Source organism: Notothenia rossii (genome assembly GCF_949606895.1).
Source record: "Notothenia rossii genome assembly, chromosome: 7".
NCBI lineage: Eukaryota > Metazoa > Chordata > Actinopteri > Perciformes > Nototheniidae > Notothenia > Notothenia rossii.
Window position 1 is genome coordinate 79,706,935 of NC_136905.1, and position 27,257 is coordinate 79,734,191.

General features: G+C 40.6%; 1 protein-coding gene across 1 annotated transcript in view; it reads right to left on the bottom strand.

Annotated features, from left to right (window-relative positions):
- Positions 1-10,767: 10,767 nt before the first annotated feature.
- fndc3ba (fibronectin type III domain containing 3Ba) overlaps positions 10,768-27,257 on the bottom strand; it is an 82,637-nt gene continuing 66,147 nt past the window's right edge. Inside the window, exons 18-21 of the mRNA XM_079692854.1 lie at positions 26,108-26,332; positions 18,391-18,557; positions 16,613-16,740; positions 10,768-15,192 (exon numbers count right to left, since the gene is read on the bottom strand). Of these exons, the coding sequence (XP_079548980.1) occupies positions 14,878-15,192; positions 16,613-16,740; positions 18,391-18,557; positions 26,108-26,332 (835 nt within the window). The 3' untranslated portion in view covers positions 10,768-14,877. The remainder of the gene's footprint in view (positions 15,193-16,612; positions 16,741-18,390; positions 18,558-26,107; positions 26,333-27,257) is intronic.

The following is a 27,257-nucleotide window of genomic DNA, read 5'->3' on the forward strand; positions in this document are numbered from 1 at the left end:
ATGAAGTAAAACATTTTTTAACAAGTATAAGGCCCCGTCTACACAGAGACGATATCAGTTGAATCCGCTAATGTTCTCTATCGACAGACGGTTCGTCGGAACGAGGCCGAAATGGAAACGCGGATTCGGAGCCCGAATCCGATACACTTTGATAACGGCTCCCAAAGTGGGTAGGTCTGAGGACGAAACGCTTGCGGCTCTGTGTGTACGCCCCATACGATCATTCCCTGAAACGATGACGCCATAGCCCCGCCTCTCCTGCGTCATTGCTGATGCGTTTCGCCAACAACAACAATGGCGATCACAGGGTTGCGTTCGTGTTCCAGACGCTACTGACCATGATACAGATGTTAGTGCAAAATCTACAGCTCCTCTACTACAACCATCAGCAACAAGTGGACATTTATGTGTTTGTTTATGCCTTATGCCCATGCTCGGGGGTTCTTATTCACTGGTTTTAGTGTATTTTGTGTGAACGGACACGTTTCTTGAGCCGATTCCGTGTGGACGGAAGACTTTTTTGAAAATAACTTTGGTTCGTTTCCGTCTCCGTTTCGTCTCCGTGTGGACGGGGCCTAAGTTTGGTTCCTAAGACAAAAGGAAAGTGATTGGTGATTATTGTTATCTGCTCAGCTTTCCAAGACTTGTGACCATTGACCCGCTTTTCAATTCACCACCAGGTGTGCTGATATCAGTAACCTGCGTACAATTTACATGACTTTTTCTGTTCTGCGAGGACAATGTGCTAATCTGTGCATCCAATCATAAAACACACAAAGCAAATTGTTCATTCAGTCACTTGTTTAGAAATGGGTTTTTGTATTTGATGTTTGCAATGTTCATCTTTGGTAAATGATCGAAATCATCTCAAGTTAACTGGATTTTTTTTACCATCAATGCCTACATTTACATTTGGCATGAATTGTTCCCCAAAACTGTTCAGTGTACACATGCAGTTACATCTTTAATGTTTAAATATTGTCTTGTCTTGTTTATAGATTTACCAAATGCTTCAGATGAAGAATTGCATGGGTGCTCAGTTGAACGTTTTAATGGGTGACTTGCATGATGCTGTGCAAACTGTAATAGAAAGATGCTAATGGGCCAAATGAGAAAACCTATACCATCTACAAGGAGGTTTTGAAAATTGATTTTTGTTAAAAAAATGTATTTCAATGTATTCAACTGACGGAAATGTGAGTGATATCATTTTGTAAAGTAAATAAGTGATGATGTGCTTGTTAATAGATGCTCTGTGAGGTTATACACTCGATGCTCAGATGGTTTCAGCAGATCACCGCAGCAGCCTCCACCAATCTGCACTGGGTTTCAAAACATGGCCTCCTTTCTCTCAAGAATGTATCTGTTCATAAATGAGTGTACATATGTCATGACATACTATTTATTAGTCTTAATGTTTCATTAAAAGAGTAAAAATCCACTTGTATCTTACTTTTTTTGTATTCATCTGGGAATATCTCCTGCCTGTATCTGTCAACGATAAGGTCTTCTAAAAGTAAAAACACAATTACTCTGATATTTCTTTTTAAGTTGTGTTCTTCATGCTAGCATACGAGAACAGGGGTCTGCAACCTTTTTGACCGAAAGAGCCATTTTGCCCCCTTGTCCACCAATTTCTTTTGTCTTGAGCAGGAAAACATATTTGATAGCTTGATAGCCTATAACGTTGTATATATTTTTATATTATAGACAAAAACTACAGTTTGTTTGCATGTATTATTTATTACATTATAGAAAACTGTTTACCTCTAATAATAAACAAAGAACTCGTATAAGGAGAATAAAAAAAAATACACAGCCCTACTTTAAAATAAATAAAACCTATAGCTGCACCCTAAAAATAGTTGGGATTGAATTATGACTGAACATCGTTAGCTGTCTTCCTCTTCCGTGTTTTTCCTCCAACACGTAAAGGCTGCAGCACCCTTGACAACTTCTCTCTACATATCATACCGGTAAGCCAGCATCGTTTGCTGTGAAAGCAGATAACTCTAACCACGCAGAATGAAACCCTCTGTGTCCCTCCGATACTTTTCTTTTCTTTGATTTATCCATAGTTCGCTCATCGAGCCGGGGGTCAGGTTACTCACCTGTAAGAAAAGGCGCTGGTGCGGGACTGTAGCAGGAGGTGTGACGCATATTTTGGTTGACCTAATTAAAACCGTTTTAAAATTGTATTTATGTGTCACAGTATCACCTCAAAATACACAAGATAATATAAATAGTCCTACAAATATTTGTATTTTACTTCCTTCTTATTTTTGTCTAAGCTCAAGGGAGCCACCCAGTCTCATAAAAAAACGTGTAATAACTACGTTGGTCCACAATTTGGGACGTAGTATGTCTACAAAAACGCCTCTGAAATTGTAAGATCCCTACGTTTCTTTTCACCATTCATTCCAATGGCTGGCGTCTATGTCACGTGATCTTCAAATTTCTCCCTTCAGAAAAAAAAAACATGGCCGAACTTCGTTTTATTCTCGGTGGAAAATGCCTATTTTAAACTTGTTTTGGCCATTAAAATGCGTTTTGATGTCATTTGATGCGAGAAATATGTGTTGTTATTTCAGATTATGTGTGCAGTGGATGTACATGATATTTAGTTTGCTAGTTATTACGAAGATTACTTCGGGAAATTGTGTACAACGTTTTCATTGTTACCAAGGTGGTTGGGACGCTGCTATCGATATTATTTCTGTTATGTTGTGTAACTGTTTAAAGGTGTTATCTTTATTGCTACCCCCTTCCCCGTCAATTTATAGTGTTGGTCCACAGCGCAAACGTATTGGTTTAACAAAATCCGCATCTAAAATTGTGGCATACGTTATTTTCCCCTGTGCAATTCTCCATTTACTCAACAATAACACATAATTATCCTTGTGTTTATTTATTTGTTTGATTAATAAACACAAGTTGGAGTCCGTCAGGACCGAGGGTCGGAGCAGCTCATTTGCTTAAGAGAATATTACACCCGGAAGTAAGTATTCTCACCGCTTCGCTTGGCAAACCCTGTGATAGTCCTCAAGCTCTGTGATTGGAGAGTTGGCTCCGAGGGTTACGCCGAGCGTAGAACAGCACTTGAAATGGGATGGAACCACGGCAGACTGTCCAAAACTGGATTTGAACGGGTCCACCCCGTCCCCCCCTCCCCCAGAACTACACATGCTGGCTATTGTGTTTCGCAACATGTTCTCTATCTATGGCACGTCTCTACTGGGAGTTGTAATTTTAAAAGACGTTTTCGTATTTCCCATAATAAAAAGTTGCCAGTATTAAACTGTGTACATCCCTGGAGGTTTAGGGGATAGGAAACACTCAAATTTAAAACATGTAATTAATAAATGGGTGAAAATGTATTGTGCCCATAATGGGCAACATTAATATATACCCACATGCCAGCTATGTCAGAAGAGCTTTATTTAACAGCTGGTCTTATGTCTGTGACCCCTCCTGTTGTTAATTGATAAGCCTGAAACATGCACTTGTCAAGGTTCAGAGGCACATTTTGGAAATAAGGCAGTAGCCAGCGGCCTAGGGGCGCCGCCCCACCTCTTCCCACATTAAAAATTAAAATTAAAGAAATTAAAATAAAAAATATATATTTAAAAAAAATAAAAAATGTAATTTAAATTTTTAATGAACAAGGTAAATATTATATAATTGGTATCAGTAAAATGTATAATCTACAATAAAATCTTGTTTAAAATGGTGTTACGATGTCTAAAGTTACTGATAAGTCATAATGTTTCCTGCCTGGCCTTGCCCCTGTATCATTACCCTCTCTCGTCTGGGCGCTAAGAGAGGAGCCCTCAACCAGTGCAGCAGCAGCCACTAGCAGCTGACTGTTGCTATCTGTAAGCTATGGCTCCGAAACATAATTTCAGCCAATCAGCGTCATCAAATCTGATTATCACCGGGTGCCAATGTCAGCGCCCGGTGTAAGGTCACCCTTACCCTTGTGTTTTGGGGGGAAAGTCCGGGCTGCAAAGTAACCAGTACGGTAATAGCCTTTCAGTTCATCCCAACAATTTGTATTGAATTAAATCAACATGGAACCAGTAATCACTGACTTTGTTTCCCCCGGCCCCTTATTGGAGAACACCCAGCTAATAACCTAGCAACCAAGCTTCAGTTTGTGGCAGTCAGAAACTCATGTATCTTCGAATATACTTACAAATGAATATGGGGAAGTGTCAGTTCAACCGTATTTGGTTGGAAAACATCAAATTTAGTGCTTGGTTGAAACCAGTGGAGGGGAATGTGTTTGAAGCCCGCCGCACCATTTGCAAAAGAAATAAGCGTTTGTTTTGCTAATGTAGCGTTAGCTAGTGGAGCGTTAGCTAGTGCAGCAGCTCCCGCAACAACACCGGGGGACCTCCGGGCGACGTTTGGGTCTACGTCAACCCTAAAAGCGGAGGTGCTGTAGATGCTTAATACCGTAGCTAAACACCAATCATACAACAGCAACGATGAAATAGTGTAGCCAATTTAATTTAAGGGGTAATTTCTCAAAATGTTCCCCGTGTGGTTTATTCACCATTACAATAGCCCCACCTAAAATAATTTCCACCAGCCGCCACTGGCAGTAGCCATCGATCATCTTAAGATAAGATATACTTTTTTGATCCCAAGTTGGAAAAATTTGCGTTACATCAGCATGTTTAACAGTTGTAAATATGCAGTGGTGTTTATTTGTAAATCATTTAGTACAATCACACAAATTCTGTGTTTTATATTTAATAATTCTTTGTTCTTTATTTATTGATTGTTCAATACCTGACAAGGCCGGAGATTAACTATCTACACACATCTTATAAGAGTATAATACATTATGTATAATATCAGTTAAAATAAGTGCTTCAACATAGTTAACATTGCAGGAGGTATGCACAAATATTGATAGATGTCTTGTAATGCACTATTGAGGAACCTGCGACCCAAGTTTTTCATTCATTGCATAACTACACCGTTTGTGTATATTATATGTCAATAAACCTTAGAAAATCTTGAAAACTTGAAAGAGATGTGCAAAATAGTAATTATATACAGTCTTTAATTAACTATTATACTAAAACTATTATAGGGATCCTATTAAAATGAATGCTGTCAAAATTATCGCGTTAACGGCGGTAATTAATTTTTTAATTTTTTGAATTAATTGCGTTAAAATATTTAACGCATTTAACGCATGCGCAGAATGGCCCGCCCCATACATCCCACCAGTGGCAGCGCCAAGGTATGGCTGGGGTAGTAGGCTACAGCCATACTAAGAAATGGCTTAGCCCCACCATGAACAATGATGTTAAAGTAAGCAAAATAAAGTCTGCCAACTTGAGTAAATTGCACAGATAGCAGTTAGTAAGATTGATTTCAGTAGCCACTTGTATGGAAATACCGAAGACTATAAACGGTTTTGAAAACTTTTGTCACGTAGTGATCATCTTCTCAATAGAACATCTTTGATAATGTCTTCTGGCCAATCAGAATCACGATAACAGCGTGGTGTTGTTGCAGGAAGTCCCGACGGAGAATACTTTTGCTGTAGTACATCTCTATATACATCGATACAACATTACGTGTTGATAGAAATCAAAACGTAATGAAATAAGACCCCACGGTTTGATGATTGATAGGTGTGTGGGTTGTCTTTCATTTTGACATACAAAACAATTTTATATAATAAACATACATATACATATTGTATGTGAAATGGATATATCCGCCTTCTTTCATTTATCTTTCCATTCCCACAATATACATAAAGAAATGGCATATTTTGGACATAGTTCGAATGGTGATTAATCATGATTAATTAATTGTTAAGCTGTGATTAATCTGATTACAATTTTTAATCGTTTGACAGCCCTAATTAATATCTAATAATAAAAATAATGAAATTCAATAACATGCTTTATATCAGGAGTGCACGTTTATGGTGTAAATACAGCCTATCTACCAATTGGATCAAACATAAAAGTCAGCCGAATTAGTGTTGATCCTGCAAGGAGACATGTTGTGTGAAAGAAATGTAAGATGTTGTTTAATTGCTGATATATTTATGATCCACGTCACGTTTTCAGTGTTGGCGGCAGTTCCTCATGTTTGTCTAGAAGTCTTCTCATTAGGGCTCTATAAATAGAGAACTACGGCAGATATGTAATATTTAATGCAGCCGAACCGTGTATTACAATGCCGTTATGTGATGACTTTCAAAGAGAAAAGCAAGCACACTCGGAATAAAGTATTATTATTTTTTTTTTAAATGTTTTCGGTCTGTTTCCGATATTTGTTAATGACGATGTGATGTGAGATGTGAGACTGGAATTGCACAGGGGAAAATAACGTATCTATGCCACAATTTTAGATGCAGATTTTGTTAAACAAATACGTTTGCGCTGTGGACCAACACTATACATTGAAGGGGAAGGGGGTAGCTAGATAACACCATTAAACAGTTACACAACATAACAGAAATAATATTGATAGTAGCGTGGGAGCCAGAGTAGAGGGCTTAAAGAGCCGCATGCGGCTCTGGAGCCGCAGGTTGCAGACCCCTGCACTAGACAATCAGGTAGCTTTTAGTCTCCAGCAGATATGAGATGCAAAATGCAAGCTAAGAATATTTTTGAAACAAGCAAAACACTTCACATAAACCTTCAACACACATCACACATAATTGAAGTTAAGACCACCGCACTTATGGCGCATTTCCACTGCAGGGCCTCGCACGGCTTAGTAAGGTATAGTTAGGCCTTGTTGGGCCAGGCTCACTTTATGCTGCGTTTCCAATACAGTTTAGTAGCTGGGGCAGTAACTATAGTAACGCAGTGTAGGCGGAGCCGTGATGTCATCTTTAATGTGAACCACAAAACCAACATCAGCCGTTAGCTGTTAGCACTCAGAGCTAACAGCTCCTCATATCTGTTCAGAAACTAGACAAAAGTTAAACAAGTACAAACCACAGACTGTCTGTGTCATGGCGAATACAGTCACTGGTTTATTTATCTCTATAGGCCGTTGTTGTGAGTGTGGACGGTCGGAGCTTATACAGCGTTAGCTTAGCCGATCTCCATTCAGAAAACACGCATTTTAAAAGGTTTTTCGCCTGCCGTCTGTCTGCAGACTTGTCAAAGCATTAATTCATGATTTTTACTAACCGGTATCAGTGTGTCGTTACTTCGGCTTCATTTTGAAATGTGTATTACAATTAAATCACTGTAAAATATGTTCATTGTGTTGTAGTTGTAGCCACTCACGTCACTAGTTTAGCATATTCAGCCAGAAAAACTGTGAAAAGTACTCATAGCCGGAACCACCCCTAGTGGAAACGCAACAAAAAACGGGCCGGGTTTGGCACGGCACGCTTAAACCGTGTTACGCGCTGCAGTTGAAATGCGCCATTACGGCTCCTACACACGGCGGCGTGCGTTGCCGCTTCAACACTTCTGCCCATTCACTTTGAATGGGGTGACGTCACGATTCGCCGAACTGCATTGTGGGAGCAAAGCGTAGCTTCTCTTGTGGTGCTCGCTGCAAAAGTAGAGCAATGTTATACTTTTGCCGCCTCGACGGAGGCGTCAGCCAATCGATTCATATGATAGTACAAGCTCTAGCCAATCAAACCGCGTGCTTGTGTGTCTGGGGCGGGAGATTCATGTGATTGGTTGTTGGTCGAGTTTCAGCCCCCCCCGCAGGCAAGCGACAACGCACGTGCCGTGTGTAGGAGCCGTTAGAGTGGACTGAAAGACACACGCTGCTCTTTAACAGGGCCAGTCATCTTTTCCCTGTGTGATCTTGCTACAGCATATCCAATTAAATTATACAAGTCTCAGTGGGGTGTAAAAGCATTCAGAATATTGCAATCTTAACACAGAGACCCAGCAACAACTTCTCTCTCATCTATGCTGGCGTTGTATTTTTGCGGACACAACGCACAGCACCACTCCATCACATAAGACCGCTTCAAAGACTGCAGAATCACCCCCCCCCAACACAGGGCTCTAAGACTTTATGCCCCTCATGATCCATACACCACGTGTGTCTGCAAAACCTTGTGAGGCGAAGCTGTTCAGCAGAGGTTCTGAAAGCCTGTGGGAAAGAGACAAAAATAATTAAATAAAAGCAGCTCATTCAAGATAATTAGTGGGTGGATGACAGGTGAAAGAACATGGATGAGAGGGCTCTTTTCAGAAGAATTGTGCAATGAAAAGTGACATTAAAAAACAAAAGGTGAAAGAAGAGAGGCGTAATTAACGAGTCAGACATAATGGTAGTTTATTTAGAAGTGGGCTGAGCAGGTGAGAGTGAATTTCAATTATACGATGACAAAGAGTGGGGGGTTGGGTTTGAAGAGGAGTTAAAATCCATTTTAATCTATATACAGATGTGTGCTTGTTCATGCAGGACCACTTTACAGCTGGTAATAGTTATGACTAGCTGTTGCTAACTGGTAGCTGGTGTGCATTTACACCATGACAAGCTATTCTTCTGACAAAGATAAAGTTAAACTGCTAATAGTTAGTAGCTATACCCTTTATTATGTTCCATGACTCAGTTTGGTGTCTTTTGAGTTAACTTATGATAGTTAGCATTAAACATAAAAGTGCCTAGTGCTGGAGCTGCTGGGAATATTTAGTTTCATTAAGTCATAAACGTATAAAAGTATTGGGCACAAAAAAAGAAATATGACCTGATAATGGGCATAGTTATTTTAGCAAGCTACAAGTGGGCCAGCTACACTTTTGATGTCAAAAATCAGAAATATCTACATTACCGATAGTCAGTCCCTCTTCAATGGCCATTATACATTTGTGTCACCAATTTTCAGGGCCGTCCCTGGCCAACTTGGGGCCCCAAGCGACATTGTGAGATGAGCCCCCCCCCCCCCCCCCCCCTCCCAACCGACAGGAGTGAAAAAATGTTTGTTGGAAACAAAGTACTTTGCAAATATAATTCCTGCTTATTATTATTATCAACACAGTTACTTTTTTATACAGTGAGGTAAATGGTAAATGTGCATGTATGTCGTTCAGTATGCGTTTACAGGTGAATACGTCTGCATTTCCTGCCAAATAGTAGCCTCAAAAAGATTAAAACATAATTAAGGAAAATAAACTACTTCGACTACTAATCATAATCAATTCAATACTATAAATACAATATTATTTTATTATAATATAGTTGTAATATAGTCAAGACAAAACATGCTTATTACAGGGAATAGGGTGCGCGGAGAACTGCGCTGAGAACTGCGCACAAGCCGAGCTCATAAGCCGAGGCCCCCGGCGGGAGGCCCCCTGCGCAATGTGAGGCCCCATGCAGCCTGCATGATTGGCCTGTAGGGAGGGACAGCCCTGCCAATTTTGCTCACCTGGAAATACAATACACACCTCTGCAACGTAGCCGCATACTGTGGGCTCTGTCTAATTAATGATACTTCTGTCTGCCGCGTCTGTAGGACCCCTGAGCGCCTGTGTGAGCTCAGTGGTTCTGTCATTCCTCATCGTTCGAATAAAATGGTAGGCCAAGCTTAAAATTGTCAAATGTATTGTTCTATAACAGGGGTCTCCAACCTCTTTTAGGATGAGAGCTACTTTCCAAAAATAAAACAACTCGTGAGCTACTTTTACTCCTCTTTTTTTGTTTTTTTCCAGTGTATACGTTTAGCACATTTTAACATTATTATATGCTTACCTTTAACCTTTGTGTGCTGTTTGGTTCTGTGGGACCCGTTTTCAGCGTTTACTAAAAGAAAATGTATGGAATCTAATTATTTTTATTTGGGGGTGGACCTCACATCCTCTCGGGGGGCCTGGGGGCATGCACCCCCGGGAAGATGTTTTTTTAAATGTTGAAGTGAAATGCATCAATCTGGTTTGACACTTTGACCACTTTATGTCCTTCCACTTTGAGTTATCTAGTTGATTGCTTATGGTGCACAATCTAAGGGTTTTCAATGTCAAGTAAATATATCTGTGTGATAGTGGAGTGTTGTTGCCTCCTATTTTGTTATTCAATTTGTACACAACTTTAAATAACCCTGTTATTGTGTGCAACAAATTGCTCGCACGAAACGTCGAAAGGCTATTATTCCCCTGTTGTCCTTGGGCTGCTGCAGGGCAAAGGGGGGATTGAGCGTGCAGAGCAGCAGTCTCTCTCCGCAGGGGATGAAAGGGAGCGTTATTTACTCTCCTCGGCTATCTTTCGAAACACTATTGAAACCACTAATGAGTAAATCTACCAGTCACACCTTCTCACTGATAGGTCAAGTGTAATGGACACTCAGGCATTAACTCTAGCTCCCTATAACGGTGTGACAAAAGATACAAGTGTCTTTAGTTTCATTCATTTGTCGTCATTTTAAATGTTGTCACCTGAAATAATTATAACTGTTATGAGACAAAATGCAGACTGTAAATCCTCCTTTAAACCTCAACATTATAAATATTGATTGCCCCTCAGCTTTGTTTACAACAGCACATTGCATATTTAATCAGAGCAGGATCATCCTTCTCTCATTGAACCGTGAAGACAAAAATCAATAGTTCACAATGGTAAATTGTAAATGTCAGCGAAATAGTTTTCGCATTCAAATTGGGTATACTGATAGTTTGTACACCAAATATCAGTCAAGCTATCTGTATAAAATGTAATCATGCAAAAAATTCAAATGTAGATCAGTGTATATGTAGGTAAAGTGCGGATGAATAACGACACACACAATAAAGCAAACAGGTGCAATCAAAGTCAGAAAAAAATCAAAACATTTATTGGGCATAAATATATTATATATACGCTACCGATACAGTTACGTCTTACATACATAGGGTAGTATTTGCAAAAATCTATACATTAAAATTGATATGGCAGTTTCTTTTATATAATGCATATGAAATTGTCTAACATTTACAATACAAGAAGAAATGCATGAATTTCTTTTTTTTTCTCAATTCGTAGACCATGACAACATTGGAATGTTTGTTTTTTTTAAATCGTGAGGTAAAAATATGTTTCTGTTTTTTTGTCTCGCTTAAAAAATAGTTAAATACCTGTGAGTCTCTGTACGTTTCTCAAATCGCCAAATTCTCAGTCAAAATTCTCTACTTACTGTAAAACGTACAAAACATAAAAAAAATAAAAATGAAAAAATAAACTGATCAGAAGGCACAGACGTGGGGGTTGTTGGGCGAAAAAATAGTCTCTCGTTCTTGACATACCTGCAAAATGTGCAGGACATGCAGGATGGGGGGGGGGGGGGGGGGGGGAGGGGGTGGGGGGGTATCTATAAAATCACCAGCATTTAAAAATAACAGAACAAAAACAACAAAGCACATGAAGGGAGTACCCTGCCCACAAACACACAGCCTTTCAGTTAACAGTGCGTTAACCTCGGACTATACAACACTAACATGACTGGCCTGAGCTCGGCCAATCACCTCTGCTCTCCCACCGGGGCATTAAGGCTTGTAAAGGGGAATAAAGGGGCTGTGGGTGGGCAACATAACATCAGGGGTTTAAAGACAGGAGAGCTCACATATCACCTGTCGACTACAATGCAACAAGCTAGGTAGACACGCCATTAGCACGTCTGAGAAAGGAACCGTACTCAAACTGTACTTCCTTTGTTGCCGTAGTTTGCATTCTGCAGGTAGCGAGGCGCCATTTGAGAAGCACAGAACCATGCTCCAGTAATGCCAATGTCACAGTGACGCCAACGACAGAATAATGCCAATGAATGTAACAGACGGCGTTGGCAGTAGTGTTTGGTACAGAGAATTTGTGTCTCCTCTCGCTCTTATTAACCTCATCAAGACTAATGCTCGGCATAAAAAAGTGCTTGAACTCTGTTAGTCATACTGTATTACCATTTCATTCTATAGCTCTATAGATACCTCTGTATATCATCTCTTAGCAAAATACTGGATACAAAATACTAACTACTGCTATACCAGCACTAGCCTGAACAAGGAATCGTCAATATTATTATTGTCATCATCTGCCTGAAATCATCAAATGATTGTTTTTGCCTTTTTTTTTTTTTTTTTACCTTTCAGTGTGAAATCAGGTTGTTAAAAAGTCTCATTCGAAAGGGGCTACACATTTCATAAATGGCACATTTTGCTTTACAAAACAAAATAATAAAAGATAATATGAAAAGAAGCATAATCACAGATCAAGTTAATCTTTTTTTTTTCCTTTTGAGAGAATAATAATAACAATAATAATAATCGTAATGCTGTGTCGTCACAGAGGAACATCACAGAACCCTTTAGACGACTGCAAACGCAACATCTAGTGGACACGAGAAGCCTGCACTTTGGCAATAAAACAGTAAAAAGATATCAGAAGCTTCATTATAACACTAATCAGGAAAAAAGAGAAAGCCAAAGGCAGCGACGTTTATCCCAATACAGATGACTCGAACTGACCCTAAGGCCTTGCTTTGCTACATGTCTCTCTAAGCAATACAAGAACTGCTCGGCTGTGCACGGCCAAGACAGGAGATGAAAAGAAAAGAAATCACAAAGGCATTTGGTTACATGTTTGAAACGGCAATGATAACTGCAATGCATGGACTGATGAGCTACAGGTTCCCAACAGCTGTAAGAGAAATACTTAAAGGGTTACTGAGATAAGGAATGCTGGCCTTAATCATACGATCTAACATACATCCATTAAAAAAAAGAAAAAGAAAAAAAAACATGCTACAAGGAAAAAATTAGTATATAACTACTTGTCTCTTAATCTTTAAACAATAAATAAATGAAGATTGCACTGTAATTGGCATGTAAAGTACTGTATGCAAATATATAGTATAAATAAAACCTAGAAAAGAACTCTACCTTAACTTTCCCATCAACTTTGGCAAAGGTATTTTTGAGCTAGTAAACCACTGCTTACTGACACGTACAGGAGCAAGGCACAGCATTGACAGAGAACAAGATACAGCATCAAATCAAAATGAAAGAAAGAGAAAACGGAGGACGAGAAGCTAATATGATGATGACAGCGATGGGGGTGACAGGATTAGATCAACCCTCTGTAAGGCCTTATCCCTGAGGTACGTTACAGGCTGCCAATCAGAGCTGGCCGCAACCCCCCCACTGTTTCATAACCCCCTCCCACCCAGTCCTTCTTCCCCTGCACCCCACCTGACAGAATTAGACATGTCACACATTAATCACGCGGGTCAGGGTGACTTCTTTGGATCATCAGGGTATGTATTGGGCTGTACCTTGGCTTTGTTTTTCGGGATGGGATAAAGGGTGTCAGGCGGGAGGTCAGGGGGTGTTGTGTGTGTCAGAAGGCCCTGCACTGTTGAGTTGTGTTCTGTCAAAGGCTTGTTTGGTTAGTGAACATTAGTTCAAATCCCCAGAGAACATGTCCGTCTGACTTGCTACTGCTCTGATTACATGTCAATAAAGCACCGTTATGTAGAGAAAGAACAGAGGGAGGGGGAGGGAGAACAGAAAGAGGGAGAGACGGCAGAAAGAAAAGAATGGATCGAAGGCTAGAGAAAGAGAGCAGCCAGAGCTAAAAAAAAAAGTCATTACATATAATTATGGGCAGGAGAGGATAAAAGAGGAGGAAGAGTCTTCAAACGTATTTATTCACAGGCTAGCTGGAAGGAGAAACAACAGCTTCAGCACTGCTCTGGCTAGACATTTCAGGGTGGGGGGGGGGGGGCGGGGGGTAAAGCTCAAGCTAACTGCTCTCCTGGTTAACACACAGAGCTCTGAGAAGCGCAGCTAACTGGCAGGCTGTTGGCACCTTTGGGTCCGACGGGCTCATCAGCTACAGATTAAAAGGCCGCAGCTCTGGTAGTTGAGATGGTAGAATAAAGAAGGACTGAGATCAGCTCATTTCCTGTTGAGTTAGCCAATCACAATCCCAGCCCGGCTTCCTTAACGCTAGAGCCAGTTTGTGCCAAGCAATCAAATACCTACAAGGGCGCATTTTCTGATCCGAGACCAGCATTCAAAGCGGTCCTTCCAGCCGCTGAACTGACCTCAGAGCAGCTGTTTGTGAGCACCTAGGGTCGAATCCTCCCCTTTCACACTGTCCTTCAGACCTTACATTGCCATCACTTATATTACATCACTTTTATAGCATCATAGATATTTGTTATAATATATATTTATATATTGTGTGTATATATATTAGATTACTGGTTTTCCATTCTTTCTTAGATATAATAAAATCACAGGATAGCAGCATCTTACACCACACTTTTTGCATCACTTTGGTAGCTGGATGAGTGAATGATTGAATGTTAAAAGCTGAGCAGATATGAATTGCATGTGTTGACTGACAGTCCGCAGTAACTGAATAATAAAGTATGAACGGCTAAAGCTTTGTAGGCCTACATTGGAATATGACTGAAATGAAAAAAGACTGCAGCAAAAAAAAAAAAAAAAAAAAAAAGCAAATTACATTGAAAAACAAAAAGTAAGGCAATGACCGTCATGAAATATACACGTTCTCTAATCAAATATGTTTTAAAAAGATACAAAATAAAAAACATGCAATTCAGTCTGAGGAGCAACTGCTTCGCTCACAGCTATTTTAAGGCTTGATTATCAGTTTTCTTTCCCATCCGAGGTACAGCTAACACAAGGCTTCCCTCGACAGAAACAGACAAGACACCAGAGACGTAGAGAGAAAGGAGAAACTCAGTGAAGGCTGAAGACGACAGGAACAAGGCGAGGAAAGCCAGAATTGATAATTTGACTAAAAAAAGACCATACATAGCCTTAGAAGTAGAAATCAAATGTTTCTTCTGATTTCATTCGCTTCTTTTGTTTAGAGTTTCTCTGTGATTTTGCGTCCTCTTTCTATCCTATAGTTAAAATTCCCTCACTTCATGAAGAAGTACTGTAGCAAGCAGGCGATGAGGATGGAGAAGCCGGCGAACACGCACACGATGAGCGCCGCGAAGCGCTCGTCGCTGGAGATCAGGCCCGCCGCGCCTTTGCCCGTTTCCACGGGGCACAGCTCTCCCGAAGTTGCCGTCTCCTGGCGACGCAGGGTGAACAAGGAGGACGGGCTCAGGGGACCGCACAGTTCCTGGCACGTATCCTGGCAACGGCGGCAGGCGCCCACACGGAAACGATAGTCTGTGTTGCCCTGGAGACCAGAGATTTGGAACACGCCCTCCTCTCCCTTGAAAACCTGTGAAGGGAGTGAAACGAGTTAATGAAGCCGTGTGCAAAAGCATGTATAATCTCAATAAGGGGCACGTACAATTTTTACAGTGCAATCGATAACGTTTTAGTACAAAAAACTCACTGGCGGATGTTTTTTTTTGTCATGAGCAAATTGAGTGGGTTGGTGTTTTGGATGGAATAGAGACCTGCAAAGTAGCTTGAGTCACAGTGAACTATGATTGCTTGTTTTTATATTGTTGGCACGGTGAAGCTCTCAGCATGAGGCAATTTACAAAAGGGTCCGTGCACATCTGTCAGGACATCAAGATATATAACATGAGCGTCTACTAAGTCTTTATATAACAATGCCTTGCTGATTGTGTAACTGAATAACCTAAACCTGACACCTCAAAAAGTAGAAAAAATTATCCCTTCTCTGTTTCCTTCCTTAGGTTTCTTTCAGACTTTCTCAGGGTATACGTTATACAGAGTGCAGATAAAACCACTTTAGGCGAATTTGAGACTTGTAATATTGGGTTGTATAAACAAAATGGTGGTTTTCCTGCATATGAGAGCATTTAACACAATGTTCCAGGCAACAGGTGGACTGTACGTGTGTGTCACTGTAAGTGTTTGTCTGTTGAAGCCTTCAGAATGTCCTTCCTTCTGGTATTTATGAATGAAATGTGCAAATCAAACAGTGGTGCATGCACCCAGTCGATGTTCTCCTCATTGTGTGTTTACACAAAAGGAACAAACAGACGGAGAGGGAAGAATATAAATGTCTGAAAAGCAGCTTCACAGATTTGCATTGGCAGCTGACACGTAATGAAATGAGAAAATACGCATCCCGCATCCTCTCATGCACACACAGCTGCGGTTTTGTCTGCTGGTGAGTATCAGCAGTTCTTCCCTCTAACCGGTCAGTAATTGAATAACGGAGAGTAAAACGTCCCTGAAGATCAATGTCTCTTCGTGTGCAATCTACTAATCTGCACGTCGCTCAACTGCCCTGTCCAGTATTTACAAGTGCAGTCAAAATCTGTGTGTGTTGCCATCCCCATTATACATCTTTCAATACCAATCAGAAATCCTGCTGGCACTGCAGATTACATTCAATTCCAGAATATTCTATCTCTCAGCGGAGAAGACGTGTGTGTGTGTGTGTGTGTGTGTGTGTGTGTGTGTGTGTGTGTGTGTGTGTGTGTGTGTGTTTCATTCTTCAATGTGCAAATTTGCGTCTAGGGGTGTGGGCAATTGAGTGCTCTTGAATGCCTTCCTCATAAATACAAACTGAATTGTTCTGCTCCTCAGGGAGATAAGAAAATGTCTTCCAAGAAGTCGTGCACACTTTAAGAAAGAGACTAATTATCTTAGCCTCTAGAGAGCCATGACGACCCGAGTGTGTGTGTGTGTGTGTGTGAGTGTGTTTGTGTGAGACCAACCTGTTTGTATTCTGACTCGCGTCCCACCAGCACCTGTAGCACGTAGCTCACAGGATCTCCTCTCATTGGTTGGATGGTCTCCCATGTGATCTCACAGGTGTTCCCCTCCAGCTGGTGCATTCTGGGAGCTGTTGGAATAAATGACATCCAAACATGATATCAATCCCATGACCGCCAATTCCATTAATGTCATACATACTACTTATTCAAAACAATACAACATTAGAAAGCATCCATATCGCTCTTAAAATCTGAAGCCTCAACACTGAAAAACGGAATAATGTATAATTAGCTCTCTGTGTTGATGACAGTTTTGCAAAGCAATACTTTTCTTAGATGATGACAACATAACAGTAATCCAATTGTGACTGCTCTGCTTAATACAGCATACACTTACTAAACTCTAGAGGGACCTATTCATTGAACTGTCTAAACTCATCCTGAAGGAAGGAAACACCATTAGACAGCACATGAACTGCTAACAGCTTGATGGAAGCTGCTTGGACTCCTGAGGCTGTTGTTTATGGATATATCAATGCTGTGCTGCACATTCACAGCCATACCCATAATACTTCCTGGGTAAATCACCCAAGAGGACACTCTTAACTGTGATTATTGCAAGTATAATAAGCCACTGCTTCTCGGTTTACAAGAAAGACTGCAGGCTGGAGGCGACAATCAAGCATACAACAATTAACATGTCATCTCTATGAGAAAAACAGAAAGAAATGTATTTCCGTTTCCTGTTCGGGAAGCTTATCGCCTCTTTGGGGGCCGTCAGTGTTGCTCTTAAACTGGCAGAGCAGGTTGTAACAACCATTTAAGTTCAAACTCAGCCTAGATATTACACAAGTGGAGATTTAAATATCACTAAATAAAAACGGGTTACTCGGAGTAAATATGTGGTTACATCCAATCTATATGTCAAACTCATTTCTAATATTTGACCCTTAATAGAGTATAAAAAGGTACAGATATAATATGGTTGACACAGTCGTCCTCAAGATGTTGAATTGCATTTTACAAAATGAACACAACAATGCTTCAAATGCCTAAATGCTATGCTATATAAAGTAAGGTTAAATGTCCAAAAAACATAAGATACTAGGTAAGCATAATCAAATATTTACCTCTTATTCTCGAATGCATGACTACAAACATATGTGTCCTTTACAAGCCAAACGAAATAACACAACATTTTACAAAAGTTAAGCGGTTAAGCTTAATATATCGTATGCCCCACTTAAACTGTATTTACTTAAAGGTCCCATGTCATGCAAAATGCACTTTTGTACGTCTTTTATACATGAATATGTGTCCCCGGTGTTCCAGGGAACTCACCAAGTGTCAGAAAACACAACCCTCTCTATTTTCCTCCATACCCACATCTCTTAAAAAGGGGCTGCAACTGATCTGATACAGACTGATCCAGATTTGAACACTTCTATGACGTCACAGAAGTGGCGCTACGGCTATTGGGCCAACTCCACCAATCAGGAGGAGACAGCCACGGACATTGGCGTTGGAAAGCGCTGGAGACGCTGTAGTACATATGCCAGGCCTGTAGATGGTGCTGTTCTCACAGAATCAGCCCATGATGCAAAGACAGTGTTAAATTGAGCGAAATGAGGAATGGCTAAAATGCATGATCTGTTTGGTATTTTGAAAAATAAAAAGTATAAATATGCCTTATATAGGTATGGTCCTACACTATGTTATTCAAATATAGCATGATAGGTCCACTTTAAGTTGTGTAACAGCTTCCTGGGTGAGTTTACCTTTGAGGGCAGGAGGCACGGACTTGGTGGTGCAGAAGGTGTGTGTGTCGGAGAAAGGACCATCCCCCGCATCACTGCTGGCCTGTATTCTGAAGCTGTGGCTGCTGGACTCAGTCAATCGCTGCATCTTGTAGGTGTGGCTGGGGCCGTGGTAGATCGTCACAAACCTGGACACGAAATATAAAGAAAATAAGAAAGTAAATCTAAAGGGGGAAATCAGTAAATGGAAAATAAGGAGTGAAGGAGAACAATAGGGAGAGACTTGGGGACAAACCTGGCAGAAAGAATAAGTGAGTTAAAGATAAGGGAGACGGTGGAGAGGGAGGTGAAGGTGAGAGGAAGGAGTGATGGTGCTATGAATATATTAGAAGAAGGTAGAGATGAGGTGAGAAGCTCATTTTAGAAACTTGGCTAAGAAGGACAGTGATTGATGACGCATCAAACTGCTCTTATCACAACATGTGTTTTGGAGATTGACTTCTGGATTGGATTAATGCATTTTAATGTGACTTTCAACAGCTCCTCACAGCAAGCATCCTCAGTTAACTGTTCATATTAAAAGTTATTGGTGCATGACATGGTTGACCTTGTAAAATAATCCTGTTGTCATTTCAAATTATAGTCTGTGTTTTATCACCAGGGAATATTTGTACCCCTGAAAAATGGCTTGAACTCTATCAGGATAGGTTTGGCACAACACACTCAGTGAGAAATAGGGAGTTGAGACCTTGAAAAGAAACAAGGATGCTGATGGGAATGGAGGAGTGAGCATTAATAAAAACAAATAGGAGGAATACTGGCAGTCTCAAATCTAAATCAAATCGAGCACGGAAAATCGGTTTTGGTCGAATGAACGGACCGATTGATGGACTGAAGGAGAGATGATAAGTGAGCAATTGAGCAAGTCAGGGAGAAATGCGGATTTGAATTGGAAAGCTGGTTACTTATCTTCACTATCCCTCAGGAGTCTGAGTGAGGAAGTGTTTTTGGGAGCGAAAACAGAGAAGAAAAACCAAGGTGAGAAGATAGGAATCAGAGATGGATGGAGATTGTGAGAAAAGGGTGAAAAGGAAATAAAAAACAAAGCATGGAGAAAGTTTTCTCTTAAAGGAAAGAGAAGAGAGAGAGGGAGGGAGAAAGGAGACATGAGAGAGGTCATGGTTTAGTAGTCGGCTATAACTCCAGATGAGCTCTTTATGTGCAGTACAGTGAAGTGATGCGTATCTGATATATGATGTTATTAATACTTTGCCTCACTGCCCTATAGTTAACACCCAGCGCGGGGAGAATTAGTTGCATTGTAAATACTGTGCCCGAGCCGCCCTTTTTTCACCCTCAGTCTCAATCACATGGACACAAAATGACCACCCACATAGTAAATACATCAACTTTTCCATCATCAAAATAATTAACACTCAGCAGAGCACGGACATTAAACACAGACACAGAATCACCAGGCCACAGTTAACGAGATGAACCGCATCCTCGGACCAGAGCCAAAGAGCCCAACAGTCCACACGACCGGAGCAGGACAGAGAGGTCGGAAGCAGACAAGGAGCTGTTATCGTTCACAATGTCGCTTTCTAATATTGGAATCGTGCACTAATATCATATAATAGATTTGTATTTTTTGAGTCCCCATTTTTCTGATACTTGGACGCTCGTCTTGTTTTAAGAGGACATAATATTATGCTCATTTCCAGGTTTACATTTGTATTTTGTGTCTCTACTGTGACATGCTTAAATGTTCAAAAAGCTCTTTATTGTTCTCATACTGCCTGTGGCCGTTTCTCAATGGCGAGGATGCTTGCTTGGTAGCACATGTCTTCCGAGTCACTTGCTTCAGAAGCTAGGCAAGAATCCTTCCTGGCATTCGGAAAACGAAGAGTGGAACAGGCTAGCAAGTGTGCAGGTGTGCGTCATATGAGAGGCCCCGCCTTACATTTTCCGCCACATATTTGGGGAAATTGGTCCGTGCGCAAAGCATTGTGGGGATTTTAAGGACGCGAAGTCTACCCATGTGCAGCCTTCTAATTACCCCCAAACCAAGGACGCGGCCTCGGTGGAATTCCAAGTATGCTGGAGATTGGAACAGTCCTTCGACGGCACTCGATGACGTAGCATCCTTGAAATATTGGCTTGGAAGCCAGTATCCTCGCGATTGAGAAACGGCCTGTGTGTCTGAAACCGTCAGAAAGTCTGCTCTGATTGGTTAGCTGGCCGGCTCTGTAGTGATTGGTCAACCCCTTACCTCTCATTTTTGGGAAATATTAAAATGATTAATCATTCCACTTCGACTATAATAAGCTCTTAGCAATGCATGAAGCTTAACGATTCACTTTATCCACATTACATTGATAATCTAACCCTAGCCCTAACCTGAGTTACATCAATTGCATATTTGACTAGAATAAATGTGTTTAAATCATCATTACATTAGCACAGAAATTATATAAAAGTCAGTTTGAATAAAAGCAATTATTTATTATAGCAATTAATACCTTTCTTTATAGAGTAGCTGAATGAATGCATTAAGGCAGAAATAAAGAAATGAGCCGGTTGAGTGACACATAGGAAGATACAGGGCTCAAGAACAGATCATAGGCAAAGGGTGGACAGACAGGCAGTAGTGCATATATGGATTAAAATGTCCTATGGATGACAGCAACTGCTTTCAGCTTTGCCCCTGAAACACGTCGTTAACACGCATTCGTCCTTATTTTGAAGACAATGTCAGAAAGCGTTTGCATTGCACTGCCTGTGTTGCCATGGCGCCCTTACATCCCCAATCCCGCGGCCAGAAGGGCGATTGAAAATGAAAAGGGAGGGCAGAACACGAGCAACAAGTCTGCATACAGGCTGATAAGAGCGGGCAAAATAAGCTGTGAGAGGAAGAGGCACGTAGGAGCAAGGGCAGCTAAGGAAGGGACGCATTATAGGAAGCCTGAGAAAACGGCTGTTTGTATAATCTGCACACCACAGAGACATGGCAAGGTGGATGGGGAGAAACCGAGAGGGTCAAATATGAGGTGGGAAATATAAAATGTACGACAGGGGTCGCATATATCTCCACGTGTCCTCCATGGCGGAGTCACCTTTCTGCCGATGGAACAAAATGAATAATAAATGAATCTCCCGTAGACAAAGAGGGAGAGGCAATGAGACAAGGTCGGTGAATGTCAATAACATAAATGGACACTAATGCTATTTTGTTAACAAATTGCATTGATGTCATTTATTGGCAAAAATCTACAATTGCATTTGGAGAAATTGCATGGAGTTATTCAATATGTTTGTTTACGAAGCGATCCAAGACGTTATACGTTCAGTATCTCCCTCGATGCATTATTATTAGCAATGAGAAAACCATGGTGGAAAAAAACTTCCTGCTAGTTCACTTTAATAGAGTGGTTTGAGAAAGCAAAGGGGGAAGAGGAGACCTGTAAACCGGCTTAGACCATAACCCTCTGCAAACACACACACAAATAAAAACACATTAATGCAGCCCCTAATACACCTGAACACCACGTCACAGCCACCAGAAGCTGGAAGTGATGAATCATACGTAAAAGCAATTAGGTAGAATCAAGTCAGGAATCAAGCATGGTCCTTATGAGGCAATTCAGCCACTTATACTTGATGGAGAGTTTCCTCATGGAGGAAATTGTGGTAATGAAGAGGAGAGAGTGTGTTGTTGGTGTTTCTATTTGTTCCTGGGCTGTGTGGAGATGCTGCCATTGTTTGTGTGGGTCTAACTAAAACACTTACAATCAAACTCTCCTGTTTAACATAATTAGCATTTTTCTAGCTAGAAATATAAAAATCAACAACTTACTTGATAAAAAAGAGGGTGGACTCTGAAGGCAGTGGCTTGTGAGAAACTAAGAGAGATATAGAAAATACTGTCCCTGCTGAAAGAATTGAGCTTTAATTCTCTCTTACTTGAATAAATCGTAAAAGCGTACTATCAGAGTCCAAGCACAAATCGCACAAAATAAATATAGTAAAATGGCAAAAGCAATTTATGTCGATTATCAACAGCTACTGTGGAACAGAAAACGTGAGTGTTTTTTTGATTATCTTCTTACGGTTTTCTGTACCAAACTTTTAAATCCAGAACATGTAAAACTATTAAAGTACAGATAAATAAATAAATGTACTTTTTATGCTTTTCTATTTCAATAGAGTCGTGAGCACGTAATTACTTCATAAGCAGAATGAATAACAGCAGGCTGTTCTTTTCACAAGAGTGGCATTCAAAACTGGAATTAATTTGAACTTGAATTTATCGTTGTGTGTTTTACCCAGGATTGGTTTGATCAAATATATCATGTACTACAACAATGATATAATCTAAAGGACAGATTTAGTCAAATCAAGAAAGCAATTGTTTTACTTCAATGTAAAGCAAATGCCAAGATGTTTCTCAAAGTATCATCGAATCCAAATATGGTGTATGTCGACATATGCTCATACACAGGAAATAGTAACACACACACCAGAATACCGTCATACTAATCACTGTGCCAATTAGCAACTCTGAACGGTCACAGCTGTTCTCAGTTGGCCGGCAGGAGTGTGTGTGTGTGTGTGTGTGTGTGTGTGTGTGTGTGTGTGTGTGTGTGTGTGTGTGTGTGTGTGTGTGTGTGTGTGTGTGTGTGTGTGTGTGTGTGTGTGTGTGTGTGTGTGTGTGTGTGTGAGAGAGGTTAACAGATCGTAGCCTGCCGGATCGGTCCCATCTGTTACCCGCTGCACTCTGGATCATTACAGAGGTGCCAAGGTGCATGGGTGCCAACCCGATGCCAGCCAAGCCTTAATTCAAACCCTGATAGCCGGCCAACCAGAATGGAGGAGCGCTGGACGGTGGGAGGGGGTAATCTGACAGGGGGGCAGACAAGCAGGGAAATATAAGTAGCTCTGCTTTCTGTTGTTTCTGCTACCCTCTTCTTGGCTCCTTTAAAGGTCACCTGTTGTGCAAAATCCACTTCTCCATGTCTCTTCTACATCAACATGTGTCCCCTCTGTGTAAAGAAACTCTGAAAGTTTCAGTAAAAAAGATTCTCTCTCTTTTTGTTCTGATCCATTTCTATAAAAACCTGTCTGAAAATGAGCTGATCAGATTTGGGCTACTTTATGATGTCATAACGTTTTTTTAGCTTGTGTAACCATTAGCCAATCACCAACCAAGGTACCCCCCCCCCCCCCCCCACCTTATCACCTGAATCTCCTCCTAGAGCACCATTGAGTTCTTTTTAACCAAATATCTCTCAGAGGGGCGTGGGGAGGGGCTCCTTATTTTCATCTAAAGTAACAGACAGAGAATCAGCACTTTGGAAACAGGGCTGAAACAGAGGGGATTATGGGTAATGCTGCAATGATCTGTTTGGTGTTTGGAGCCAAACACTTCAGAGACATGTTCTGTATATATCTGAGACCTGTGATATATTGAGGAAAAACAGTATAATAGGAGACCTTTAAATCATTTATTTTTGGATGTTATAAAAGACTGGCCCTCTTCCAATTATGTTTTGCACTCTGTCAGCCATCATGTCACCCCCCTCTTCCCTCCTCCTCCGTCTGATAATTCTGTCTCCCTTTTTCTCTCTTTGTCACACCTGTCTGACCAGTCAGTTAAATAGAGCCTTGATTGTTGGAGGCTGGCTGCAGATGCCCTGGACGTGCCTACTCTCTGGTACATCTGGTTATATATAAAGAGACAGAGGAACAAAAACGCACACACACATAACACCTACACACACTTCCATGCAGACAAGGTCCATCGTTTTCTCTCAAGGTGCTCATGTTCTGCCCTTCTTGTGTGTGTATTGACCTTCTGGGTCCTGATTTGCTGTATTGACTGGCAGTGGGTTGAAGAGACTGAGAAATGGGTTGCGGACGGTTTAGAAAACACAACCTCACACAGTTTCAATCTCCGGGACGTAGATAAGGATCCATATGTGAAACTAATCTTCTCTCGTCTCTACATAAGTGTTTCTATTGTTGGCGAGTGCCTCTTTAGTCAAAAAACACTTACAAACGTATTAAAATATGAATACTATGATATTGATTTCAACCGTCTCAGCACCAATAATAATCCAGGATGTTCTCATGGGGATAGCTTCATCGCAAGTAGTGTGCAAAAAGGCACTTTATCGTCCACTTTGCAGCCGTTTTATTCTCGTAAAGACTTACTGAGGGGGAAACTTCTGAAGCAAAGCAGGGGAGTAGGGATGCATACCGGTAACCAGTATTACCGAAATATCGGTTACTGGTGGCTACGGTATACCGTACCGAAATCAGATCCGGTTTCGATACTTTAAAAAAAAAAAAAAAAAAAAAAAGATTTTATTTTTTATTTTATTTTAAAAGTGAGTCCGTGGCCCGTGATGACGGGTGTTATAAATTAGATTCCATAATCGTTTTTCTTCATATTTTCATTGTTTGTTCAATACTAGAAAGGTAAGTCCCACAAATGAACTGTGATGGGATTTGTTTTCTCTCACCAGTGAAGGCAAATGTTGATTTTAAAGATGAGATTTGTTTGTTTGTGCAATGCCGAGATCTCATGACCTTTATTCTATTATTTATTTATTATTATTATGTCACTAGTCGAATCTCAGGTTTAACATTAATTATAACGGTGCTATAACGGTCTGTTTGCATTGACAAGATGTGCTATTCACGCGGCACACCTGATGGCGGGTGTTATAAAAGATATTCCATAATCAGTTTTCTTCATATTTGTTATGTATTTTTCATTGTTTGTTCAGTACTAAAAGGTCCAAGAAGTCCCACAATTGAATTTAATATTCATTTGACATGTTAACTATATCGTAAAGCGCTTCATGGGAGTAATTGTGGGATGATACATTTTCAAAGTATCACGATATGTATCGGTTGAGTATCAGTATTGTTCAGTGGTATCGGTATCGTAAAAAAGTCAACGATATGCATCCCTACAGGGGAGTCACCGACTCAAAAGGAGACACGAGGAGAGCTGGAGCTTTGATGTCAAACACTGACGGTTTATTTGGAGCTTCGGCCGGAGAATTCACAAGACATGTCACGGGCCACGAGTCGACCACACGGTTGAGACGCCACAATCAATTCTGAAGAATTCTACCCCTGACCCGTGTAATTAGCTAGTTCAGAGAGAATAATCACCATTCTTCAATAGATAGACTAAACAGCTGAGGACACTGAATCACATCTGTTGTCGCTTATGTGTTCCAGGTGTCCCACAACAATTACTATCTCTGACCGAGAGTTGCTCGGTCACAAACTGGCAACATCAACAAAATGCTAGGGCAGCCCCTCCTTATGGGAGATAACGGCTGCTCAAGGTTGGTCAACTGCGTCAGAGGGCGAAGGAGGACATGCAGGGGAAATGATTCCCCAACACTTACAATTCAGTAGAGCTGAGGGTGTAGGGTAGGAGCCGCTGTAAATGACTTAGAGGCATATGTGAAGAGGTGTGAACGGATATTGTGAAGTGTAGATTGGATTTCTACTTCAAGATTCTTGAAGTGTAGGGAAGGACAACACGAGAAAAAGACAGAAAAAGTACGAGAGGCGCTTAATGATGTGTGACAGTATTTCACTTATCAGCAATACCGTTATATACTGACACCTCTTTTTTGACGTTTTATCTTTCTTTCTTTCTTTCTTGAGGTAAACAATTAGGTAAGAGTGGTATAGATCAGTGTGTTTACTCCACCTGTGGTTCTTGTCCTCCATCTGTAGTGTGTAGAGCATGTCGTTGGCGAGCAGGGCGCGGGTGTGTGTGTTGCTGGCGTTCTCGCCCCACTTCAGCTTCAGGCTCTGAGGGCCAGAGGCTGAGCACTCGAGAGGGGGCGGGGCTGGAGGGAGGGGGCGTGTCCTCACCAGCAGGGTTGCACTCAAGGGACTGGAGCCAATGGCATTCACCGCCTGGATATGTACACTGAAGGAGAGAGAGACACAGATTGATTATTACAGAATTAAAATATACTGGACATTTTTCATTCTCATTCTATTTTATTGAATAATCCATTCTTGCACAATAATATCCTGCATTATATTTGTTACTTGAGATCTGTATTTCCACATGTATATTTTCCACATGTACATATATATATATTTTTTAATATTATTATATATATATTTTTAATTATTATTATATATATTTTTTATTATTATTATATATATATTTTTTTACTTTGAACTTTTTAATGCTATTTTATTTCAATTTCTGAAATATATTGGACTGTTTATTTCTGTGTCTTAATTTCTCTTATGTAGATTGCCTTTGTTTTTTATGCTGCTGCAACGCAAACATTTCCCAAATACCCATCCATCCATCCATCCATCCATCCATCCATCCATCCATCCATCTATCTATCTATCTATCTATCTACCTACCCATCCATCTATCTATCCATCTATCTGTCTGTCTATCTATCCATCTATCTATCTATCTATCTATCTATCCATCCATCCATATATCTATCCATCCATCTATCTATCCATCCATCCATCCATCCATCCATCTATATATCTATCCATCCATCCATCCATCCATCTATCCATCTATCCATCTATCCATCCATCCATCCATCTATATATCTATCTATCCATCCATCTATCTATCTATCTACACATCCATCCATCCATCCATCTATCCATCTATCCATCTATCCATCCATCCATCCATCTATATATCTATCTATCCATCTATCTATCTATCTATCTGTCTGTCTATCTATCCATCTATCTATCTATCTATCCATCCATCCATCCATATATCTATCCATCCATCTATCTATCCATCCATCCATCCATCCATCCATCTATATATCTATCCATCCATCTATCCATCCATCCATCCA